At 37.5% G+C, this 23458-nt stretch overlaps 1 protein-coding gene across 1 annotated transcript in view; it reads left to right on the top strand.

Moving 5' to 3' along the window:
* Positions 1 to 22036, top strand: part of NUS1 (NUS1 dehydrodolichyl diphosphate synthase subunit) — a 29815-nt gene extending 7779 nt beyond the window's left edge. Inside the window, exons 2-5 of the mRNA XM_046005673.1 lie at positions 7756 to 7881; positions 8811 to 8960; positions 15467 to 15566; positions 19217 to 22036. Of these exons, the coding sequence (XP_045861629.1) occupies positions 7756 to 7881; positions 8811 to 8960; positions 15467 to 15566; positions 19217 to 19307 (467 nt within the window). The 3' untranslated portion in view covers positions 19308 to 22036. The remainder of the gene's footprint in view (positions 1 to 7755; positions 7882 to 8810; positions 8961 to 15466; positions 15567 to 19216) is intronic.
* The last annotated feature ends 1422 nt before the right edge of the window (positions 22037 to 23458 follow it).

Below are 23458 nucleotides of genomic sequence, written 5' to 3'. Positions count from 1 at the left end.
TGGTAAGATTGGGGGCATTCAGTTTAGGGTGGATGGTTAGGGAACATTACCTTACCTTGTTGTTTATACTTTGAGCATTGTAAATAGATTTGAATACTAGAATTTGAAATAGATATTTCTTAAGATTAAAATGTTTACATTGGCCCCCAAAGTGCACAGCTAATGTTTATCAAGAAATACCAAAACCAGGGTAGCCTTTCTACCCTGAGAAAACTGAGGTCCAGTTTTCTTAGCATAATATTTTATTTCTTATTGAAATTATAAATGTTCATGGGTATGTGTACATGTGAATCTATGTGTTTTAAAAATAGTTCTTCCATATATCTTTTCTGTCTATTTACAGGTAGTTTACACTTAGGAAGTTGAGAGTACATGAGATATACTTGTAGAGCAACAAAACATAATGCAAAATTCTTTAAATTATTATTATAAAAACTTATTTTAGATTCCTAAATCATTCTTAAAGAATTTAAATAACTGTTAGCCCTGTGAAACCTTCTTAAAAGCCTTTTAAAAAGGAGCTCTAGTCCTAGTTTTTTCAAAAGATGTGGCTTATTTGTGAAAAGGCTAATTGTATATATTTAATAGAGTTCAACTTTGGGGGAGGGGAATTCAGAATGTAATGGGTATATTAGTAAAGTGGGTTTAACATTGTGTGTTTATCAGTGTTAGAAATAGTAGTTACTGGGGCGCCTGGGTGGCTCAGTGGATTAAGCCGCTGCCTTCGGCTCAGGTCATGATCTCAGGGTTCTGGGATCGAGTCCCGCATCGGGCTCTCTGCTCTGCAGGGAGCCTGCTTCCTCCTCTCTCTCTGCCTGCCTCTCTGCCTACTTGTGATCTCTCTCTCTGTCAAATAAATAAAATCGTTAAAAAAAAAAAAATAGTAGTTACTGAACTGAGTAAGTAGAATCCAAGAGACTTGGATTTCAGGCCAGCATTTTAAAAACTCTTAACTAACAAAGACTCTTAACTAAAAAAAGGACAATTGCTTAACCTTTTTAGTTCTATTTCCTCATCTGTAAAAAGATGGGATAAAACAATTATTTCATTTTATTGCTGTATGATTCTATAAAGTGTGATTTTTCTCAAAAATGTATTTGCAGTTGTTTTTCCCTTAGGTAAGGTATTTCTGAGTGATTATGGTCCCAACTTCCTTTTACATAAAATGACTTTTGTGATAGTTTCTTTTATCACAACATTTTGGCCTTCTTTTCTTTTCTTTTTTTAAATTATGTTGTTAGTCACCATACAGTACATCAGTAGTTTTTGATGTAGTGTTGCATGATTCATTGTTTGCGTGTAACACCCAGTGCTCCATGAAATACATACCTTCTTAATACCCATCACTGGACCAACCCATCCTCCCACCCCCTTCTCTAAAACCCTCAATTTTTTTATTGGAGTCCACGGTCTCTCATGGTTCATTTCCCCCTCTGATCCCTCCCCCTTCATTTTTCCCTTCCTTCTCCCAATGTCCTCCATGCTGTATCTTATATTCCACAAATAATTGAAACCATGTGATAAGTGACTTTCTCTGCTTGACTTATTTCACAACATTTTGGCTTCCATTGAGAGCCTGTGAAGGCAAAAAAGATGAATTATGATATGAGACAAAGAACTCCATAAGTATAAATACTTGCGTAATATCATACTATGATATTTCCAGAGGAATTGCCTGTCTTAGTCAAAGGCAGTCTTACATCTTGTTGCATTTCTTGTGTATCATGTGAAATATGTGTGGGCACACATTGAATCCTGAAGTAAATTTTAAGTTGATAGTATTGCTTATAGGAAAGTGAGATGGGTGTGGTATATAATCAGGATTTCTGGAGGGGGCAAGCTATGAGGTATCAGAAATCATTTTGCTGATACTGTGCTTTGTCTGTATTTAGCACTTCTCAGAAGCAATACCTGTATATTTAATTTCTTCATCCAAATCAGCCAAGACAAAGGTTGTGTTTAAAATAACTTTATGAGCGTCTTTATAAAAGATACTTTGTAACTGTGCCTCTGTAGTCTTCCCTTTTAACAGAATTTCTGCCTATGTGCATTAAGGAAGTGCCTGCTTTTATTGTGAGAGGTTCCTGGAAACTTCTTAAAAATTCCATTCAGAGACATGTCCAGTTAGGTTTTGTTGTTGGTGGTACTTTGTGCACTGGTAATTCAGTTTATTAAATAAACATTGAACTCCTGCTATGTGGAAGGTGCCTTAGGGGAAAAGAGATGAATAAGACACAAGTTCATAAGCAAGACTGCAATTCAGTAGGGGGATTAAGCTATAATTAGAATAAAAAGTAGAATATTTTCTATTACGGAGTTTGAACAAAGTGTGTATTTGTTGAGGGTGAGTCCAAGGAGGAATGGGGCATATCCGTCTGGGGAATTGGAAAGGGCTTCTTGAGGGTAAGTGATATTTTAGCTGGCTTATGAAGAGTTTTAGTAGGCATGGGGCTGGGAAGGTCACAAAGGATGGACATTGGACTTACATCATATGTTTGGGGCGGGGCATAAGGCAATTCTAATTTGCTGGGAGTAGCATACTACAGAGAAATAGTCATTTGTTTCATAAATAAAATTATTTCTACCTACCATGTGTGGTAACATCGGCTGCAATCTTTTTTTTTTTTTTTAAGATTTTATTTATTTGTCAGAGAGAGAGGGTTAGCACAGTAGCATGGTGAGCAGCAGGTGGGCAAGGAGCCCGATGCAGAACTTGATCCCAGGACATCAGGATCATGACCTGAGCTGAAGGCAGATGCTTAACTGACTGAGCCACCCAGGCGTCCCTAGGCACAACTTAATGCTGATCTGAGCAGTATGTTTGTTTGTTTTTTTTTTTAAGATTTTGTTTATTTATTTGACAGAGAGAGAGAGAGAGATCACAAATCGGCAGGGAGAGAGGGGGAAGCAGGCTCCCTGCCAAGCAGAGAGCCCAATGCGGGGCTCGATCGCAGAACCCTGAGACCATGACCTGAGCCGAAGGCAGAGGCTTAACCCACTGAGCCACCCAGGTGCCCCTGAGCAGTATGTTCTTAATACATTAAGCATTTGGGGGGCCTTTGGAGATAATAAAATTGGAAAATATGTCAGGGTTAAAGATGAACCCAACATTTAATCTAGTTGCCAACCTAGTAATACATGTTAGAAGGGGCAGGAAAACCCATTGGAAGGTGATTGTAATATTTTAAAGAAGAGAATTGCTTGAAATAGTTGGGGACAAGGAACAAATGGAAATGGATATAGAAAATATTGCTGTAGGAGAGATATGGGTTTAGCATATTAGTAGGGCATTGGAGGTGGTAGTGAAATTACTAGAGAGTAGAGAAGATGCCTGGGTAACTGGGTAGGTAGTGATGCCTTTATTAGAAACAGAACAACAAAAAGGGCTATGGCTTTTTTTTTCTTTTAATTATATACATAGCTTAACAACAGTTACAATTTCAAATCACCCATTGTCCCATCATCCTTATACATTCACTGTTCTTACATTGCCTGTTCCCTTCAGTCCGTGTCCCTAAGTTCATATAAGTTTTACATTCATGGTGCTGTTCCATTAAAACAAAGAAACAAACAAACTTGATAGAAGTATTTGAGAACTAGCTTTAAAAGATAAGCTGCCAGGTTTTAGGTTTGTTCATTTTCAGATGTTTACAGAACTTCTAGGTAGAGTTAGATATTTGAAAGAATTGGAATTGTTAACCAAATGCTAATCCTGTTTTTACTTAAAATTTTAATGTTTTGTTCATCGTGGATGTTTTGCATTAAGTTGTTAAAGATATTGCATTGAGTTATTATTTATCTTAATAACTGAGTTTTTTGGTGCCTCCTTAAGTCTTGCCTCACTCATCTTACCCTTGTCCTGGTCCTGAGTGGTTGTAAAGTCCTATGGGTGACTAGACTTAGAGAACAAAAAGCACTTGGACAGAAAGAGAAAGTGGAGGTAGGAATTCTAGGAGTAATCTCCAGTTACAGGTGGGAAGAGGGAACAGATGCAGTGAAAAGGGAGAAGGGGCCATTCAAGGAGCAGGTTGGGAGTAGAGCTAAGAAAGGGCATTCAGACAATCTGGGGTAAGGATAGAATTTTGAGAAGGAAGCAGGGTAGTCATTAATGGTAACACTTTAGAAAGATTGAGAAGGAAAGGTATAGATTGAAAAGAGGTGGTGATATTTTGGTAATAAAGAATACCACCCATTGATTTGGAGAGAGCAAGAGTTCTGTAGCGTGTTACCACTCTCATCTGGAAGCTAAGGCAAAGATGAGTGAATTGGTGAGAACTGAAGCATAGATCTTCAGAGTATCAAAGAAAGGGATCAGTGTCGTGTAAATAGAAAAAAACAAGAGTTCCTACTGGTAGATTACTGTTGAAATGAATAATCTTAGCTCATGTGAGAAATAGATTTGGTTAACATTTTAATAAGTTCCATATGTCCTGGCAGGAGTGTTGTGGAGATTTTGCATTGTTTTTAAAATTCATATGTCTTCTGGGACGCCTGGGTGGCTCAGTGGGTTAAGCTGCTGCCTTTGGCTCAGGTCAGATCCCAGAGTCCTGGGTTTGTGTCCCGAGTTGGGCTCCTTGCTCAGCAGGAAGCCTGCTTCTCTCTCCGCCTCTGCCTGCCTCTCTGCCTGCTTGTGTGCTTTCTCTCCCTCTCTTTCTCTCTGACAAATAAATAAATAAAATCTTAAAAAAAATTCATATGTCTTCCATAATTTATACCTATGATATAGACCAAACTGTGGTCTAAATTATCTCTTATCTGCATAAATAATTGGAAATCTTATAACATTACTAAGTCTGTATTATGTAGTTGTTTTGAAGTATATGCCTTTGTGTCATACATGTGAATTTTGTGATTTACTTGAAGATGTTCATATCCTACACATTTCTGTTGTTGCACAAGTATTATTATACTAAACATTGTTTTTCAAATAGCTTCTAATATTAATCCCCTACCTTTAAAAATTTTGGCTGTATTTGGGACTATATTTTTTTGTTTAATTTCACTCTGGGTATGGGTACTACTACACAATGTTTGCATTTATATTTCCTGGCTTTTGATCTTGTGATTGTGGGCTTTCATAAAGGGGCCACAACCTTAGCCCCTGCTCTCCCTCAAGTATATTTCCTTACCTTTGAAAATCTTATTTCTCACTTCTTGTGTGTACCCCTGAAGAATTCTCCTAATTCTTCATGGGCCAGTTGAAATGTCATTTACCCTTAAGAGGTCTTTTGAAGTCCCCCGGCCAGTCTCTGACCTGTTGTCTTCTTTCAGCATACATTTATTTGTTGTCTTCACTGTGCTGGCCCCCGTTGAGCAAAACAGTCAAGATCTAGATCTACCTACGTGGTACTTAGAGGACGTCTTTTGAATGTCATTTCCTCATGTGTTTTAATCACTTTTTTGGTATCCCCTGCCTAAATATTCTGTCATCAGCTCTCTAAAACTAAGCTTATTCTCCTTTAAACCACTTCTCTGCTAGAATTTCCCCACTTTAAAAAAAAGTTACTGTTTTCTGTTCGCTAGGATTAAAGTCATGGAATTTTCTGTGTTCACCTCTAATTAAGTACGCTCTTCATTCTGTCAGTGCTTCTTTTATAATGAACTCCTTCCATTGCCTCATCAAGTTATGAGTGGGCTATTACAGTACTCTCCTGCCTGCCTTTCTCTGTAGTGTTGTCAGGTTAATTTTCCTGAAGTTCTAAATTTTCACCATTACCACATTGCTTAGGAATTGTTGGTTACCTGTTCGGTAGACATCATGAAGTGAAAATTGGGTCTGTCTCCTTTTCTCAAATCCTTTGCACCAGCAACATTTGTCTGTCCTTTGAATTCAGGTTTTTTTTTTGTTTGTTTGTTTGTTTTGAAAAACAGTATTCTCATTTTTTTTAAGTTTCTCAAGTCAGCTTAGCTCAAGTCTTGCTTATTTTATAAACCCTTTCTTTACTAAATAAAGGAGACTGCTTTTTTATCTTTGAATTGCTGTAACACATACACCACCAAGTTGACATGTGTATACAGCAGATTCCATGTAATTTTATATATATTTACAGTGTTCTCTCTCCTAGTTAATCTTTGAAGTGCTTTAAAGTCAAATCTGACTGAGAGTACAGAGTAGGAACACTTTAGATATAAGGTAAAAAAGCCACTGGCCATTGGAGAACTGCCCCTCTGAAAACAGCTAAAAACTTGTCACTTGTTTTTAGAGCTCTCTTTATTAGTTTTATATTAAACATACGTCACATAGTTCTTCATCCTTCTCAATGACCTAATAGTAATTAAAAGTTTTAATTTTTCTGTGCATGGTTGAAGGATCAAACACAGTTTTTTTTTGTTTGTTTGTTTTTAAAGATTTTATTTATTTATTTGATGGAGAGAGATCACAAGTAGGCAGAGAGGCAGGTGGAAGAGAGAGAGGAGGAAGCAGACTCCCTGCCGAGCAGAGAGCCTGATGCGGGACTCGATCCCAGGACCCTGGGATCATGACCTGAGCTGAAGGCAAAGGCTTTAACCCACTGAGCCACGCAGGTGCCCCAAACACAGTTTTATGTAATATATTTTCCATGCTTTGTTTGACTTTACTAAATTCTGGTTCTCTTACTTTGTGTATTCTCTCTGCTTTTTACATAATTCATACTATTTCGTCTTATCATTAAAAAAACAAATAAAGGGGCACCTGGGTGGCTTAGTTGATTAAGCATCTGCCTTTGGCTCAGGTCATGAACTCAGGGTCCTGGGATCGAGCCCTGAATTGGGCTCAGAGGCTCTCTGCTTTTCCCTCTCCCCCTGCCTGCCACTGTGCCTACTTGGATCTCTCTCTCTGTCAAATAAATAAATAAAATCTTTATTTAAAAAAAAAAAAAACAAAAAACTAATGAAGGGGCTCCTGGGTGGTGCATTTGGTTGGGTATCTGATTCTTGGTTTCAACTCAGGTTACGATCTCAGGGGTGTGGGATCAAGCCCACGGGAGCTTCATGCTCTACCCAGAGCCTGCTTGAGACTCTCTCTCTTTCTTCTCCCTCTGTCCCTCCCCATGAGTGCACTCATGCTCTCTCTCTCAAATAAATAAAAATCTTTCAAATTAAGGTAATAGTACTGAGTGTACATAGTGGATCTGCAAGGAAAGTTCATTGGACTGGGAGTCAGGAAGATAAGGGCTCTCTCTAGATCACTGCTGTAGTTTTTAAATTCTAGCACAAGTCTCTAAAGGACTTTGTGTCTCAGTTTCTTAATCTGTAAGTAAAGGTTTCAAGTAAATGATCTCTTAAAATATCTTTCTCAGGGGTGCCTGGGTGGCTCAATGGGTTATACCTCTGCCTTTGGCTCAGGTCATGATCTCAGGGTCCTGCATCAGGCTCTCTGCTCAGTTGGGAGTCGGCTTCCCCATCTCTCTCTGCCTGCTTCTCTGCCTACTTGTGATCTCTCTCTCTCTCTCTGTCAAATAATAAATAAAATATTTTTTAAAAAAGTAAAATGCTTTTCTCAGTCTAATTTTATCATATTCATACTGACTCTAAGTAGTCACCCTGTCTTTTTTTTTTCTTGGTTTTTTTTTTTTTGTAACATTAGCCTGACTCTAGACTCATATTAACAAAGTTTTGTTGTGTTTTTCTTTTAGATTCTGGTTAGGTTCAGTCAGTCACTGTTTCATTTGGGATTTGTCCAATTCTGGGAGCAGTGTTGTTTTCACAACAAACATTCATTAATTGTTGATAAGTTAACCTAGTTGGGATTTACTCACTTTTTTTCTTTTTAAGGTATTTTCAAAAGAAATAATTCCAGATTGATGGATGAAATTTTAAAACAACAGCAGGAACTTCTGGGCTTAGATTGTTCAAAATACTCACCAGAGTTTGCAAATAGTAATGACAAAGATGATCAAGGTAAGCATGAGTATAAAATTTACACAGATGTGTTTTGCGTTTCAAGGTAAATTCTGTCACTTTTTTGTCACCATCTTTAATCATCAGATTTAGACTTTTCTCTTTCTTCATCTTGTTCAAAGATAATTTTCAGAAAAAGATAAAATTATGATTTTCATCGATACTAAAAAATAAATACATGTTAAAGATTTCATTTAATTCATAGACAAACCAGGAACCAGGCAGATTTTGTAACCAGCTCAAAAGAGAGTCCAGAGAATGGACACACAGGTCAGAAATACTGAAATGAATATGTAAATGGAGGCAAAACTCTTTTGTTTATTGGGTTACAGAGAAGATAATTGATCCTCTACTGGACAAGAAAGAATTTGCATGTCAATAGATAATAATTTGGCCTTGCTGGACTTTACTGGACAATAAAGAATTTTGCATATCAGTAGAAAGAATTACATATCAATAGATAAGATAGAATCCTATCAATTATAAAATAGGTCCAATAGATTCAGAGTCTGATAAAGTGGTCAATACCTATTCCATTGAAACACATTTTTTTCCCTACAGTCTTCATTTTGATCTTCTCTCATGTTATTGCTAACTGTACTGTGATTGTAGATGACGTTTTAGATGAGTGAAGATTGTAAACTAGCCTATAATTCCTGTTTTCTAGAGGAGTCATTCAGAGATACAAGGTCTCTGAGCACTCTAAAAGGAAGGCGATATATAAATACATATACACAGATGTGATGTTTGAGTCCTTTTAGAGGAGAGTAAATAGGTATGTTTTGATATTGAATTTGAAGGACTTAAATGATTCTTGTTTACTAGAACAACTGTACTTTTATTTTAGTGAACTTAATATTTCTTGAAACAGATTTTGAAATATGTCTGGAACAGGATGTTTTGTTTAATAACTTTGGTTTTTCCTCCAGTTTTAAATTGCCAATCGGCAGTGAAGGTGCTCTCCCCAGAAGATGGAAAAGCAGATATTGTGAGAGCTGCTCAGGACTTTTGCCGGTTAGTAGCCCAGCAGCAAAAGAGATCCACAGATTTGGATGTAGACATGTTCGACCGTTTACTTAGTAAGTCATATATACATACATGCATATATATATATATATATGTTTTTAGTTTTGTCCCAAAAGGGTACAGTATGAAGGAGAACATCTAGGTTCCACTTGCATGCTAATGCCTGATTTTGTTATTTTTACACTTGTGGTGTTTCTGAAGTTTTAAAGACCCACATGTGAAAATGGTTTTGAGATAACGAAATTTGTAGTCAGCTCACTTGCATGAGGACTAACTGGTAAGGAGAGGATATGAGAGGATTTTGGGGGGCAGTGTTGAATATTCTTGAATACATTGTCAGCAGCCTTCTTCTGGGATGTTTTCCAGTACCGACAGTGAGTTCTCCAGTTCTCCAGACACCACAGGAGTGTCTAGCAATTCAATTCACTTCTGATGCTAACCACCTGGAGTCCGTATTTGATTCTCCAGGTTTAAAGGCTCAGTCACACAAGACTGTCCCCACTTCGGATGCCAGTTGCAGTTCTCAGCCACCTGGACTGGCTACCTGATCAACTGCCTATAAATGGGGGAGATCCCGTGATTGTTGCCTAAGGTTTGCTAGTTTGTTAGAGTGGCTCACAGAACTTAAGTGGGACCTTCACTTCTGTTTACCTGTTGATTATAAAGGCTACAACTCAGGAGCAGCCCAGTGTAAGTCTAGGACAAGGTCATTTTCTGTGCCATCTCTGGGTGAATCAGCCTCTCAGCACCTCATTGTGTTCACCAACCTGGAAGCTTTAAGAACCCTGTCTTTTGGGGTTTTTAATGGTGGTTCATTTATGTTAGCATGATTAATTAAATCAGTGCTTCTTAGGATTTGAACTCTGTCTCCTGCCTCTCTTCCCCTCCATATCTGAAGGTTGGAAGGGAAGGCGGAAAGTTTCAGCCTTCCAATCACATGATTAGTTTCTTTGGCAACTAGCTCCCTTCCTAAAGTTATCTAGAGGTCTAAAGGTCCACCAAGAGTCATAATTAACATAAACTCAGATATGGTGGAAGGGTGCTTATTAAAAATAACAAAAAATACTCCTCTCCTATCATTCAGGAAATTGTAAGGATTTTAGGAGCTCTGTTCCAGGAACCTGGACAGAGACCAAATATATATTCTTTATTATATTATAATATCACACTCTTCTCACTGTGTCTTTTTAGTTTGACCTGTCTGATAAGTTTGAATTTAACAGCTATTTAGGAGGCATTCCAAAGAATATAATCTTATCATTAATCATTGCTCTATTTTTAGGACTTTCTATTATGTGATACCAAATACACTTACTATATTTGTCATGTTGTACCAAGTATAACATTATACTTTTTTTTTCCTGTAACTATTTATAAAAAAGCCTTTAATTTGCTAATTCTCTGTAGAGCCCCCTAGGAACTTTTTGCATTAACTTTATGGTTCTTCTGCTTACTGGCATTATCCTTGATCCTTTTGAATAAAGGCAGCACTTCTAACAAGTTCATGTCCGTTGATAGCTTCTATAGCCATACAATTTCAGACATACATTTCTTTGTTCATTGACGTAGACTTTCCACTTAACCTTACTCATTAATCATGCGTTTTCTGTCTAACTCAGTCATTTGTTTGACTCTGCATCTTGTTTTTTCTTCTACTTTGACACATGTTCATCCCAGCGCATAGTTGCTCTCTGGCCACGTGGCCTCACTAAGTCCCAACTTACACTGACTACTCACCTCTTCCCCTACTCTCCTGTTCTTTTCTCATTGCCTGTTGTATTCAGTATTCAGGCTGAATGAACAGACTTAAAGTAGACTGTTGCAGGGGCGCAGTGTAGGTTACTGGAGAGTTGACTGTTTCCTGGATTCTGTAATTTATGAGAGTATCCTGAAAGTGACACAGGGACCAAAGGTGGTCCTTCAGATAGCCTATGGAGAAGTGCTGAAGTGTTGAGCCCATGTGCTGTCTTCAGGGTAGTAAACCCACAACAAGTGAAAATGTACACAATCCATACGTTAACTTACTGATCGGACAGAAGCAAACCCTCTGAATACTGTCACCCCCAAAAGTTTCTCTTGTGACTGCAGTTAATCACCGTTCCTACTCCCACGCAAGGCAACTGCGTATATGCTTTTTGACTATACTTTTGTCTTTTCTATAAGTTATATATAAATGGAATCATATATAGTCTTTAATGTCTTGCTTTGTTTCCTCGGCATATTATTAAGGTTCATCCATGTTGCATGTATTAATAGTTCATTACTTTTCGTTGAACAGTATTCAGTTGTGTGGATGTCCATTTTGTTGATCCATTCATCAGTTGATGTACATTAGGTTTGTTTGCATGCTGCTGCTGTGACCATTCACATACAGTCTCTGTGCAGACATGTTGTCCTTTCCTTGGTACATAGCTAATAGTGGAATTGCTGGATTGCATGGTGAGTGAATGTTTAACTTTAAGAAACTGCCAAACTATTTTCTGAAGAGGCTATACTGATTTTTATATTCCACCAGCAATGTAGATTCTTCACAGCCTTGCCAAGGCTTAATATTGTGTGTGTGTGTGTGTGTTTAATTTTCGCTGTTCTAGTGGGTGTGTAGTAGTATCTCATTATGGTTTTAGTTCACATTTTCCTAATGACTACTGACATTGAGCTTTTTTCATGTGCTTATTTGTCATCTGTATCTTCGTGGTGAGGAATCTATTCAAAACATTCTGCCTGTCTTTAATGGGTAGTTTGTCTTATTACTGAGTTTTCAGAAGTCTGTATGTTTTGGGTACATATCTTTTTTCAGTAGTAAGGTATGATTTATGAATAAAACTTTCTCACAGTCCATGGCTTTTTTTTCTTAACAGTTTCTTTTAAAGTGTTTACTCTTTAAGAAATCCAGTTTATCATTTTTTTCCTTTTGTGAATTACACATTTGGTGTCATATTTAAGAAATCTTTGCCTAACTCTTAATCTTAGGAAGCAAACTGAGGGTTGCTGGAGTGGAGGAGGGTAGGAAGGATGGGGAGGTTGGGTGATGGACATTGGGAGGGTATGTGTTGTGGTGAGCACTGTGTGTTGTGTAAGACTGATGAATCACAGACCTGTACCCCTGAAACAAATAATACATTATATATTAATAATAATTAAAAATTTTTAAAAAGAGAAATCTTTGCCTAATCCAGAGTCACAGTTCTTGTTTTCTAGATTTTTATCACTTTGGCTGTTACATTTAAATCTGTAATCCATTTCGACCTAATTTTTGTGAATGGTGTGGGGTAAACAAAATCAGTTGTTCTTTTACCACCATTTTTTTCTCCTTGAATTACTGTGACTCCTCTGTTGAAACAGTTTACCATAAATCCTTGAATTTATTTATGTACTTCTTATTCTGTTCCATTGTTCTGTATTGTCTGTCCTTCAAATGCCACACTGTCTTGATTACTGTAGCATCTACTGTGGTAAACTTTGAAATCATGTAGGGTAAGTCTTTCAACTTTGATTTTCTTTTTCAAAGTTAAACAACTTTGGCTACACTCAGGGCCCTTTCATTTTAATGTAAATTTTAGAATAGGTTTGTCAGTTTCACAGAGATTCCCTGTTTTGATAGGGATTGAATTGCCATTGCCAGAGATTCCCTGTTTTGATAGGGATTGAATTGCCATTGCGTCCCAGTCCATGAACATGGCATATCTCTTCACTTATTTGGGTCCTAATTTTTCTTTTAAACAATGTTTTGTAATCTCGGGATTTGGGTTTGTGCTTATTTTGTTGAATTTATTCCCAAGTATTTTATTCTTTTGGTTGCTATTTTTTTTTTAAGATTTTATTTATTTATTTGACAGACAGAGATCACAAATAGGCAGAGAGGCAGGCAGAGAGAGAGGAGGAAGCAGGCTCCTCACGGAGAAGAGAGCCCAATGTGGGGCTCGATCCCAGGACCCTGGGATCATGACCTGAGCCGAAGGCAGAGGCTTTAACCCACTGAGCCACCCAGGCACCCCCTTGGTTGCTATTATTAATGGGATTATTTTCTCAATTTGTTTTTGGATTGTTTGTTGGTAATATGTGGAAATATAGTTGCTTTTTAAATATTGATTTTGTATCTTGCCACCTTGCTAAAATTCATTTAATAGTTCTGGTAGTTCATTTTGCAGAGTCTTAAGATTTTTTATCATATGGTCTCACTTATTTGTGGAGCATAACAAACAACATGGAGGACATGGGGAGATGGAGAGGAGAGGGAGTTGAGGGAAACTGGAAGGGGAGATGAACCATGAGAGACTATGGATTCTGAAAAACAACCAGAGGGTTTTGAAGGGGCGGGGGGGTGGGGGTGGAGGGTGGGAGGTTGAGGAACCAGGTGGTGGGTAATAGGGACAGCACGTATTACATGGACCACTGGGTGTGGTGCAAAAACAATGAACGTTGTTACGCTGAAAATAAACAAATAAAAAATATATATATAAAATTTAAAAAAAAAGATTTTTTAAACACAAGATTATGTTGTCTATGTATAAAGATGCCAACTGCTATCTCTGCTCAAATTTTCTATTTTTTATTTTATTTTTTAGTCTGACTGCCTGTGTCTGTCTAGTTTTATGTGTCAGATTATGATATGCACACTGGTTGTGCTCAAGCACCTTAAGTTTGTAAGGCTTCCCTGATCTCTGTGTGATGAGAGAGTGCATTCAGAGTTGCCACAGTTCTCAAGTCTTGTTGGCTGTTTGTTTTCACTGGGCTTTCTTGGTGCCCTCTTCCCCCGCCCTCTTTCCTTCTTTGCATGTATGCAGTTTCCTGATCACCTGTGGGTGTGTGGAGAGCTTATCTGAGCCCTTGTTTCTGGGATCTTCCTGGTAAATTTCTTTTTTTTTTTTTTTTTTTTTTTGAAGATTTATTTATTTATTTGACAGAGCTAGATCACGAGAAAGCAGAGAGGCAGGCAGAGAGAGAGGAGGAAGCAGGCTCCCCGCTGAGCAGAGAGCCCGAGGTGGGGCTCGATCCCGGGACCCTAAGATCATGACCTGAGCTGAAGGCAGAGGCCTAACCCACTGAGCCACCCAGGTGCCCCCCCTGGTAAATTTCTGACCATTATACTGCTTGCCCTCACTAGGGCTACAACATCAGGCCAACAGGCTGTGGCTTTTCCTTATTTGTTCACTTCTGAGTTTGCCACTTACAGCTGGCAAAACCCTAGGTTTTCATCATCCCCCCCTGCAATCTCCAGTTCCAAACTGAGTGTATACCTTTTCTCTACAAGCACCAAATCTGCTAGGTTTACTCTGAGCCCCATGCTGGTAAAAATGTGGCTCTCCATTTGACTGAGGGTAGAGGCATGGGGAGTTAGGACCATTCCCAGGAAGGAGACAAGGACCCTTAGCACTGCTCTTACTTGACGCTCTGGCTGGTGTTTTATTTTTTTTTTCCTTGTTATTAAAAGAATAATTCTCTGCTTCTGGTCAGTACCCAGACCCCTTAAACGTTTGGCTTTGTCCAGTTTTATATGTGTTTTTTGTGGGGGAGGATTCATCACCTTTACACTACTATTCGTAGTGGGGGCTCGATCCCAGGACCTTGGCATCATGACCTGAGCCTAAGGCAGAAGCTTTAACCTACTGAGCCACCCAGGCACCCCTAATTTTTTTTTTTTTTTAAACTAAAGAGAATTTGCTTTTTACCAGGCCGAGGAATATATATTCTTCTTAGTCCACTTACTTTACTAATATGGACTTTAAAGAAACTTTGTTACGGAAGTAATTCTTTATTACTGCTGGATGTGCCTGTCTCATCTAGTCTCCTTATTTAACAAATGAAACAACTAAGCCCTGGGGAGGTTATGTGACCAAAAGTTAGTGACAAAACTGAAGTTATTAGAAACTGTTAGAGCCTGAGTCTCTTGGATTACAGTATCTTTTCTGTTCTACCAGTGACGACTTTAATTTTTTAAGTACTTGCACTATCCTTATCCCCTCTTTTTCTCAGACCAGGTCTTGTATGGAAACCGGGTTGTGAGACCGAGTGGCCATTCCTTTGTTGAGGCAGGTGTATAGTGTTTCCCTCCCAGGGCAGGGGCTCTGGAGAAAACATTTATACTGGATATCTGGGAGCTGATCTTTGTGGGTCCTTAGCTATAAGATGGTTATTGGGGAAGGAAAGATAGTAGTTCCTTTTCATATCTGAAGTTATATGAGTCTATGAACTTACATGATTCTATAAGCATTTGTGCCCCCAAAGCAGTGTAGTTCCCAGAATGCCAAGAGAACTCTTTGAAAGATGGATGGGATTTGAAAGATGGATGGGATTTGGGGGCTACCTGTAGGGTTTAGAATGGGAGTGGGGTTACCCCTTCTTATCAGATAATCAGTTCAGTTAAATGGTCTTTAGAGAAAACTTTGACATATGGAAATAGCATAGATATTAAAGTATATGTTGGGCAGTGTGGCGGGTGTTGGATAAACCCTCTGAAGGAAACACACTCAGAGCATAAAAAGCCAATTTGATTAACAGATTTTGCCTTCAGTCATTTTATTTGTAAGCCATGCATATTAAATTCCTGTTTCTTTTTAAGGTTCAACCGGTTTTCCTGATCCTGATTTAGTATTGAAGTTTGGTCCTGTGGACAGCACGTTAGGTTTTCTTCCCTGGCACATCAGATTGACTGAGATTATGTAAGTAATTAAAGTGTGCTGACTTTGGTTCAATCCAGCAAGTGTTTCTCAAGCCTAGCACTGTACTAGGTATGGTGATAATTCCCAGAGACTGACAGTACTGCTCCTTTCCCTCAGGTACCTCACAGTATCAGTGGTGAAATGAACACATACGTAGAGGACTCAGACACAAGAGAGTATGCTTGTGCAAGTATTTGGTACTGATACACATTGTCATAGGAGACCAGGAGGGAGAGAGACCTCTGTGGGCCAGAGTTGTTGGTTTTACAAAAAAAAGATATGTAAAATGGATAGCATTTCTATAATTAGAAAAAAAGGTGAAAAGTGTAGGGGATGATGGTAGGAAAAGGAAGAAAACCTGGGAGGTGAGCAATGAACATCTCATTTTCAAGAAATAGGGAACTGGCTGTACCAGAGTGGAGACTTAGCACTATAGCATTAGATGGTAGAATAATTGATCCTTGAACATTGTGAGTGTTATGGGGTCCCCCATATGCAGTCAAAAATCTGCATGTAACTTGACCCCCTAAAAACTTAACTATTAATAACCTATTTTTGACTGGAAGCCCAACTGAATAATGCCAATTAATACAATTACTGTATTCTTACAATAAAGTTAGCTAGAGAAAAGAAAATGTTATTTAAGTTATAGGGAAGAGAAAATAAATTAATAGTACTATACTGCATTTATCAAAAAATACCTTTGTGTAAGTGGACTTGTGCAGTTTAAAGTGTTGGTCAGGGGTCAGCTCTGTAAGGTGTAAACACATAATTTGGGGGTATCGATGCTAGGAAGGCTTTAAATACCAGCACAAAGAATAGATATAACAGTTTTGACAGGAAGTAGGAAGTCCCTGAGCCTGTGGATAGCAAGGAAGTGTCTGATTATAAAAGATTTGTTTGGCACCGTGTACTAGAGTAGATTCAGTTTGGGAAAGAATGAGGTAGAGAGACGAGTGGAAGTTCATAGCTATGATTTAGGGGATCATCCAGTGATGAGAATGAAACTGCTTGTTTAGAACAGAGTTGGCCAAACTTTTTGTATAAAGGACTAATTGGTAAATATTTCAGGTAAGTATGTGCACCATACAGTCTCGAGCTACTCCTCTCTGTTGCAGCTGCTCAACATTGGTTGTATAGCTAAGCAGCCATGGATAGTACATAAACAAATGTGTGTGACTCTTGAAGTAAAACAGTATTCACAAAAACAGATGGTAGGCTCTTCGGCTGTATTTGCTCACCCCTGATTTGATTTATTTTGTTTTAAAGATTTTATTTATTTATTTGATAGAGAATGCCAGTGCACAGCAGAGGGAGCAGCACAGGGAGAGGGAGAAGCAGACTCCCCACTAGGCAGACTAGAAAGTCAAGGGAACATTGATTTTTGAAGAGAAAATGTTGAATTCAAGGATAAGATGATTTTGAGGCCATAGACTATTTAGCGGAAACACTTAGGAAAGCAGACGAAGATGTAGAATTGGTCCATGGATGAGAACTCAAAGCAAAAAAAGGATATTTGAAGACTGACAGTACCTAGGAAGTTAGTAGTTGAATCAGTGAGAATAAAGGAACTTTCTCAAGTGTATATAGAAGAGCATAGTACCAAGGGATCTTTTGGTCTTTTAAGAAAGGCTTCAAGTTCAGGGGCAGGACAGGGAAATGGTTTGTGGAATCAGAAGGCAGAAAAGAACGCATAGCATGCCAGGTAGAAAGAGCTATGCCAGGTAGAAAGACCTTATGGTCCTACCTTCTTATTTTTATAGGTGAGCAAAAGGGGGAAGAGACATCGCTCTTATTATTGCTTGTAATAAAGTGGAATTAGAACCTACATCTCCAAACTCTGGGTTTCCTTGTGATGGGTATCTATTTCTCTTACTTCTTTTTCTCCAGAGGTTTTCTGAGTTTGATTTCAGGTACCTTTGGGTTGGGCTCCAAGAAAGCTAGCAGTGATTTCTTGTGAAGTTGAGCATGGTTTGGAGGGAAGCTTGTGTTGTAGAACAGATGGTTCTCCTTTTGAATCTTGGCAATGCAATTCAGTAACATGACTTTGGATAGTTGTGTAAGCTTCTCTGTATTTGTCAAATGGGTATTTTAATAAGAAGTTGAGGATTTAAGTCTGATAACAGATATAGATACCTAACATGTAACAAACTTTCTCATGGATTTTTGTACATATTTCTGTCCTTGCTCTGTGTCACATTATATTGAGGTCTGCTCTCCATCCGACTGGAAGCACTGAGATGTCTTCATGTCTTAATTATAATATGGAGAAGGAGATGGAGGAGAATGGCAAGACCACTTTGGAGGCATTGAGGGGTAGTGGCGCTGAGAGCTTTTTGAGAAGCGATAGGAGAGGAAGCCATTGATAGAGCAGATAAAAGAGAAAGACTTAGGAAAGTGGGTTGTTTGAGGAGGATGTCTGAAGGATGCTTCAGCAAGAGGAGGGTCGCTGACTTTGTCTTTTGAGGAAACCTTGTGAGCTTACTACTGCAGTAGATTGAATAAGATAAAAGTCTGAGGGCAGAGATTATTAAGAGATAAGGAAATGGAGGGAAAGGAGACTTCTCTCAGAATTTTGGGCAGTTAAAGGAAGGGAAAAGATTGTAAGTCAGTTGTATTTCAGTAAAGCCAGGGAAGGAAAAAGGAAGGATGAAGAAAGCATAACTATGAGCACCACATGGTCAGGCCCGCAGTTCGTTCATGGTAGTTTGCCCAGTGGTGCCTGTGACTGGAACTCTGAATGTGGCTTGTCTCTGACCCGGTGTTTGGCTCTGGTACAGTTTGGAATTTCCAAAGCCTCACAATAAAGCTATATAAATTAGAGAATTGTTTATGTTAATTATTGAAAATTATATTAAGTATTTAAAATACTTAAAGGGGAACCCTCTGGCTGTACGTTCAGTCTGCCTTTAAAGTGTTTGTCTTCACATCACACTCTAATTGCCTCCTTGGGCAATTAGAAATGGTAGAGATAAAAACTTACTGGTTGCTCACCACATGGTTTTAACATACAGTCATAGAAGGATCTGTGCTGTTCTGCTAGTGTTAGTCCTGGCTTTCATAAACTGTTCAAGTAGTACTGGCTATACTCTAACAGAAAGGAGTTCTTTTTCTTTTTTTTTTTTTTTTTTTAAGATTTTATTTATGTGTTTGTTTATTTGAGAGAAAGAGAGAGAGAGCATGTGAGCGCACATGAGCAGGGGGAGGGGCAGAAGGAGAAACAGACTCCCCGCTGAGCAGGTTCAGTGCTGGGCTCAGTGCGGGGCTTGATCCCAGGACCCCAGGATCATGACCTGAGCCACTACCCTGGTTGCCTCAGGAAGGAGTTATTAAAGTGAATTTGAGTGAGATTCTTTATAAATAGATCTCCAGTTTTACATTAATTTAGACTTAGGCTTTACTATACATTCTGAATCGCTATCTCAAAATATAAGTTGCTCTTCTTCTGGAAAGAAGGAGAGAAAGTTTTTTACTTGGACTGTTTCACAGTGAGTTTAGCAGTCATTTAGTAGAAAAGGTTTGACATACCCTACACTTAAAATTTACTTTCTTCTGTCCTTAACTTCCTTTGGGTCATTATCCTTCTGGGTCCCCCTCCAAATTACAGTATATCATTTAATTGCTTTTTTCCCCCTGTGCTTTCTTTTCAGCTCTTTGCCTTCCCATCTGAACATCAGTTATGAGGACTTTTTCTCTGCCCTTCGTCAATATGCAGCCTGTGAACAGCGTCTGGGAAAGTAGTGATCCCTGGTTGTGTAATTTGATTTCAGGCTTTTGGAGAAAAGGACCCAAGTGACTCTGATGTTTACAAAGTACCTATGAAACCCTGTACACACCTAGTTCATAATCCTCATAATTTATCAACAAACACAAAAAAGTGTCTTACTTGAGAGTAAGAGTATGTGTGAGTATGAGTGCGTGTGTGTGTGCGTGTGCGTGTGTGTGTGGAAATAAATAAATTTATAAATGGGGGAAGTATTGGAGAAGGAAGGACGTAGACCTGCAGTTTGAGCAAATAGCCACAGTGTTTTAGGAGCTGAAATTTCAGATTTAAAGGTTTCAGCCTCCACTACTTCCCCATTTTTGTGGGGAGCAGAGGGGGTGACTAGAGCTATTTGGTGGTTGTGTTGAGGGGAGGGGAATAATTTTTGTTTAGTCTTTCCTAGTGACCAAACTTAATTTTTAAGAATAATATATTGACTTATTAAATGGAACTGTTTTGAGCTTGAGGAATCTCCAGAAGAGTGGAGTTCTGTGTTGGTCATATGTTAAAAGCTTGCTCAGCTTTGGAGCAGAGGGCATACCTATTTTCAGATATCCGTCCATCTTCATCTCATTGTAGTTGAACAGTGTGACTTCTGAGGGTTGCTCTGGTGTCTGTGTTCTGGGTTGTGAAGATCACCTGAAAAAGAACTCTCTCTACATTGAAATGCAAAATTTTAAAAATTTACATACTGTATTAAAAAGTCAAAAATTGAAAAAGTTATAATCTTTAAAGTTGGAAAATTTCCTAAAATAGGGAAGAAAGTCATTTCCTTTTTCATTCGGTGGGCAATGTGTGCCCAAAGTTGGTTTAAAAAATATTTCTATTAACTATTTTTATTTAAAATAAGCATTTGAGGGAAGTTATCAAGGCAGCTCTTTTCTTCAAAAGTAGTAACCTGTTCCTCTTTGGAATAGTAGCATATTTCGGGCTGCGTTAGTACCCAGGATTTTTACTCATTTTACTCTAAATCTGATGGTGACTTTGCCTAAAAGATCTTTAAGTAAGATTGAGGTCTGTGTGGGTAATAAAATATTACCAAAGTCCACAAAAGTAATTTTAAATTAATTTTACATGTTCTCTTTCATGACAGAGAATAGCACTGGTTCTGTTATTTTTTAAATGAATAAGTGATTTTTTGATAGGTGTTTAATATTTCTTCCCTCACTGCTGATCCTTGGACAGAAACCAGTCTTTATATTTGATGGACTGTTTTCAGAAAAATCTTAAGTGTACAATAGTTGTCTAAAACTGTACGTTTAGAATGGAGCAGCTTAAATAGTAGGTCTCAGAAGTCTGAAAAATAGCAAAGAAGACTGGGTTTGGAAAGCAAGGTCTGAAGTTGCTTGTCATATTCTGAAGCTATGACGAATAAATGTTTCCACTTTGGATTACAAAACCCCATTTATGATTTTAAAAATTACACTTGAAATAAAATGATTAAACTAAATTTTGGTCCAGTGACATTACTTTGCACTTCATAGTCCTTTGTACATTATAAGACTTTTTTTTTTAAGTCTTAATTTATTGCTGAAAGTTTTATGTGAAACTATAGCCTGTCTCTGAAATTTACTAGACAATTTCTGATTTCTGTCCCACTGTACTGTGATCCATGTTCTGTTGAGGCTTTTTTGCCTTAGTTTGAGACTGAATTTATGTCCTTTATAAACACGATATGTGTCTTTTATAAACATTCTGGAAAATGTATGGCTTTAATGAATTAAATTTAATGGGCCTGATTGAAGGGAAGAGATTTAATATTTGTTAAAATGAAGTTAGTAAAAAGAAAAAAAAAATTACCCACTTGGATATAGCCAAAGCTGCTAAAAGTTTAATGGTTGAGCCTTTCTACTTTTCTCTTTCCATTTCATAAGTGTAGTATTTAGTATTACACATTACAATAAACCTATAACCTGTTACCTGAGTCTATTCTAGTCCTAGGAAGAGACCCTTAAAACAAGTTGCTAAAGATTCTGAATCAGATAACAGGCATTCCAGATCCTTCTCCTAAGGAGTTTAATATCAGTCTCTACAACTTAAATGGCATTGGTCATTCTGTAATTCCTGCCAAAATCATCACAAGTTATGTATCATCAGGGCTCCCTTTGCACTCCCAAGAAGAACTGATAACCTTAAAGAAAACTGTTGTTTGTCTTTATGTGTACTCAAGTTTTTGTCTTTATATTTTTCTTCTTGACACTCCCCACAATGGAAAAATCACATTAAACCGACTTTAAGGATGGCAGCTTGGAGCATAGCAAAAACGTGGAGTGTTTGAATTCCATTCCCAATTCTGTTTGTATTTTGTTTCTTAAATCTGATTACTGTTATAAAAAAGTTTGAAAGCTGCTTTTGATGTGAATAGCAAAATTCTGGCATATTGGGGCTAAGGCTTAAGAATACCTATCCCTGAGAGGAAGGTGTTACAATGTTAATGAACAGTGCCAAATACACTGTGCGTATCTACAATTTAATCTTTGAATGTATGTTACTTGATTAGCTCCCTCCTCCTGTGTGATGGTACCATGCATCGAGTCAAATCCTTGTGGTGTTTTGTATGACTGTAGACTTTGGCAACATGTAAATAATGTGTAAAGCAAGTTTTTATGATTGAGGAATCAAATTTATTGAATTTTATTATTGAAAGTTGAAACTTAACATGTATGAACAAAAACAATAAAAGAATATACTCTTTTCATGGACTATAGTAGTATGTGAATGCTACATTTATTCTAAACATTTAGGGCCTGCAGAAATTTACTGAGAAACTCATGACTAGATAGCAATACCATTTTTTTTTTTTTTGGATGGTATGTTCTTGATTGAAATGTATTCTCAGGTTAAACATTTTTTACCAGGTTAAACATTTGCAGTCTTAATGGTATTTGCTGCTTGCTAGATAACAGCAAGATAAAATTCAGCTTTGCCATTGCTAGAGTTCTCAAAATTCCACAATAATTAAAATCTAAATTGATTTTTATTGAGTATGGAATGCCAAATTAAAAACATATGTGTACTCTTTTAAGAAATTTGACTGTCCTTGTTAAGCTAGAAAATAGAACGGTAAGAACCCTGATTTGTCTTGCTTTGCTATATTTTATATTAGATATAATATTTTCTTTTATAATATTTTATAAAATATGAATATTCACTTCTCATGCATAATTTTTATCTGAAGTCAGGATTTTCAAAGGGTACATTTTAACTTTGGTTAATAGGAAATGCATTTAACAAAAATTAGGAGGAGTTCAGTGTAGTTTGAAATAAAACCCAGGAAACAAGATTAATGTCCAGTTGTCCAAGAATCCTACTCAGTAGGCCATAAACTGATAAAATTGGTGAGAAAAGGGAGTACAAAAAATTTTCATATGGTTTTAGAAATACCCATAAATTGTAGAAAAATAGAAAATTCAGAGAAGCAAAAATAAAGGAAAATAATCTCTAATGCCATCACTCATTGGTTACATTTTTGGTGACAATCCTAGAAATTTTTTGTACTTATATTTGAAAAAAATGAATTCTACTGTAAGAGGCTTAATAAAGAGATTCTTTTTAAGCCACAAACTATAAATTGAGAGTCTTCTGTTTTGTATTTAGTTATTGTGTCTGGAAATAAACAGTCACATGAGCACATGAAAAAATGGAAGAAATTAAAGTCCATATTCAGTTACCCTTAATTAGTATTTAGCCTTGGTCTAAGTTCTTGTTTACACTCCTCTTTTTTACCCTCCATTTGTCTTAGAGATTCGGGACCTAAAAATAAATTTTAGCATCCAGATTCATACATCCTGATGAATGCAAAAAATAAAAATTTAGATGTACTCCCAGATCAGACTATTTGGGTTATCTGCCGCTGACCATGTTTATACTTTCCCATCAGTAATAGTAATAATTTAAGTTGATTTAATGAGGACAAGGAAAAAAGACATTGTTTGGCTCAAAGAATTTGGAAAGCCTGAGCTAATGAAAAGATCTGAATGTAGATTAGTCATTAACAACATAGTTACACTTGTACAGAGTATCTGATATTTCCATTCTGAAGTTAGCTTCAACTGTGACATCCTATGGATTTGGATTGATGAAACCCCCCCCTTTTTTTAATGTGGTATTTTGCAGTATTATTCCTCAG

Source organism: Meles meles, chromosome 5, assembly GCF_922984935.1.
Source record: "Meles meles chromosome 5, mMelMel3.1 paternal haplotype, whole genome shotgun sequence".
Taxonomy (NCBI): domain Eukaryota; kingdom Metazoa; phylum Chordata; class Mammalia; order Carnivora; family Mustelidae; genus Meles; species Meles meles.
This window is presented reverse-complemented; position numbering and strand designations above follow the sequence as displayed.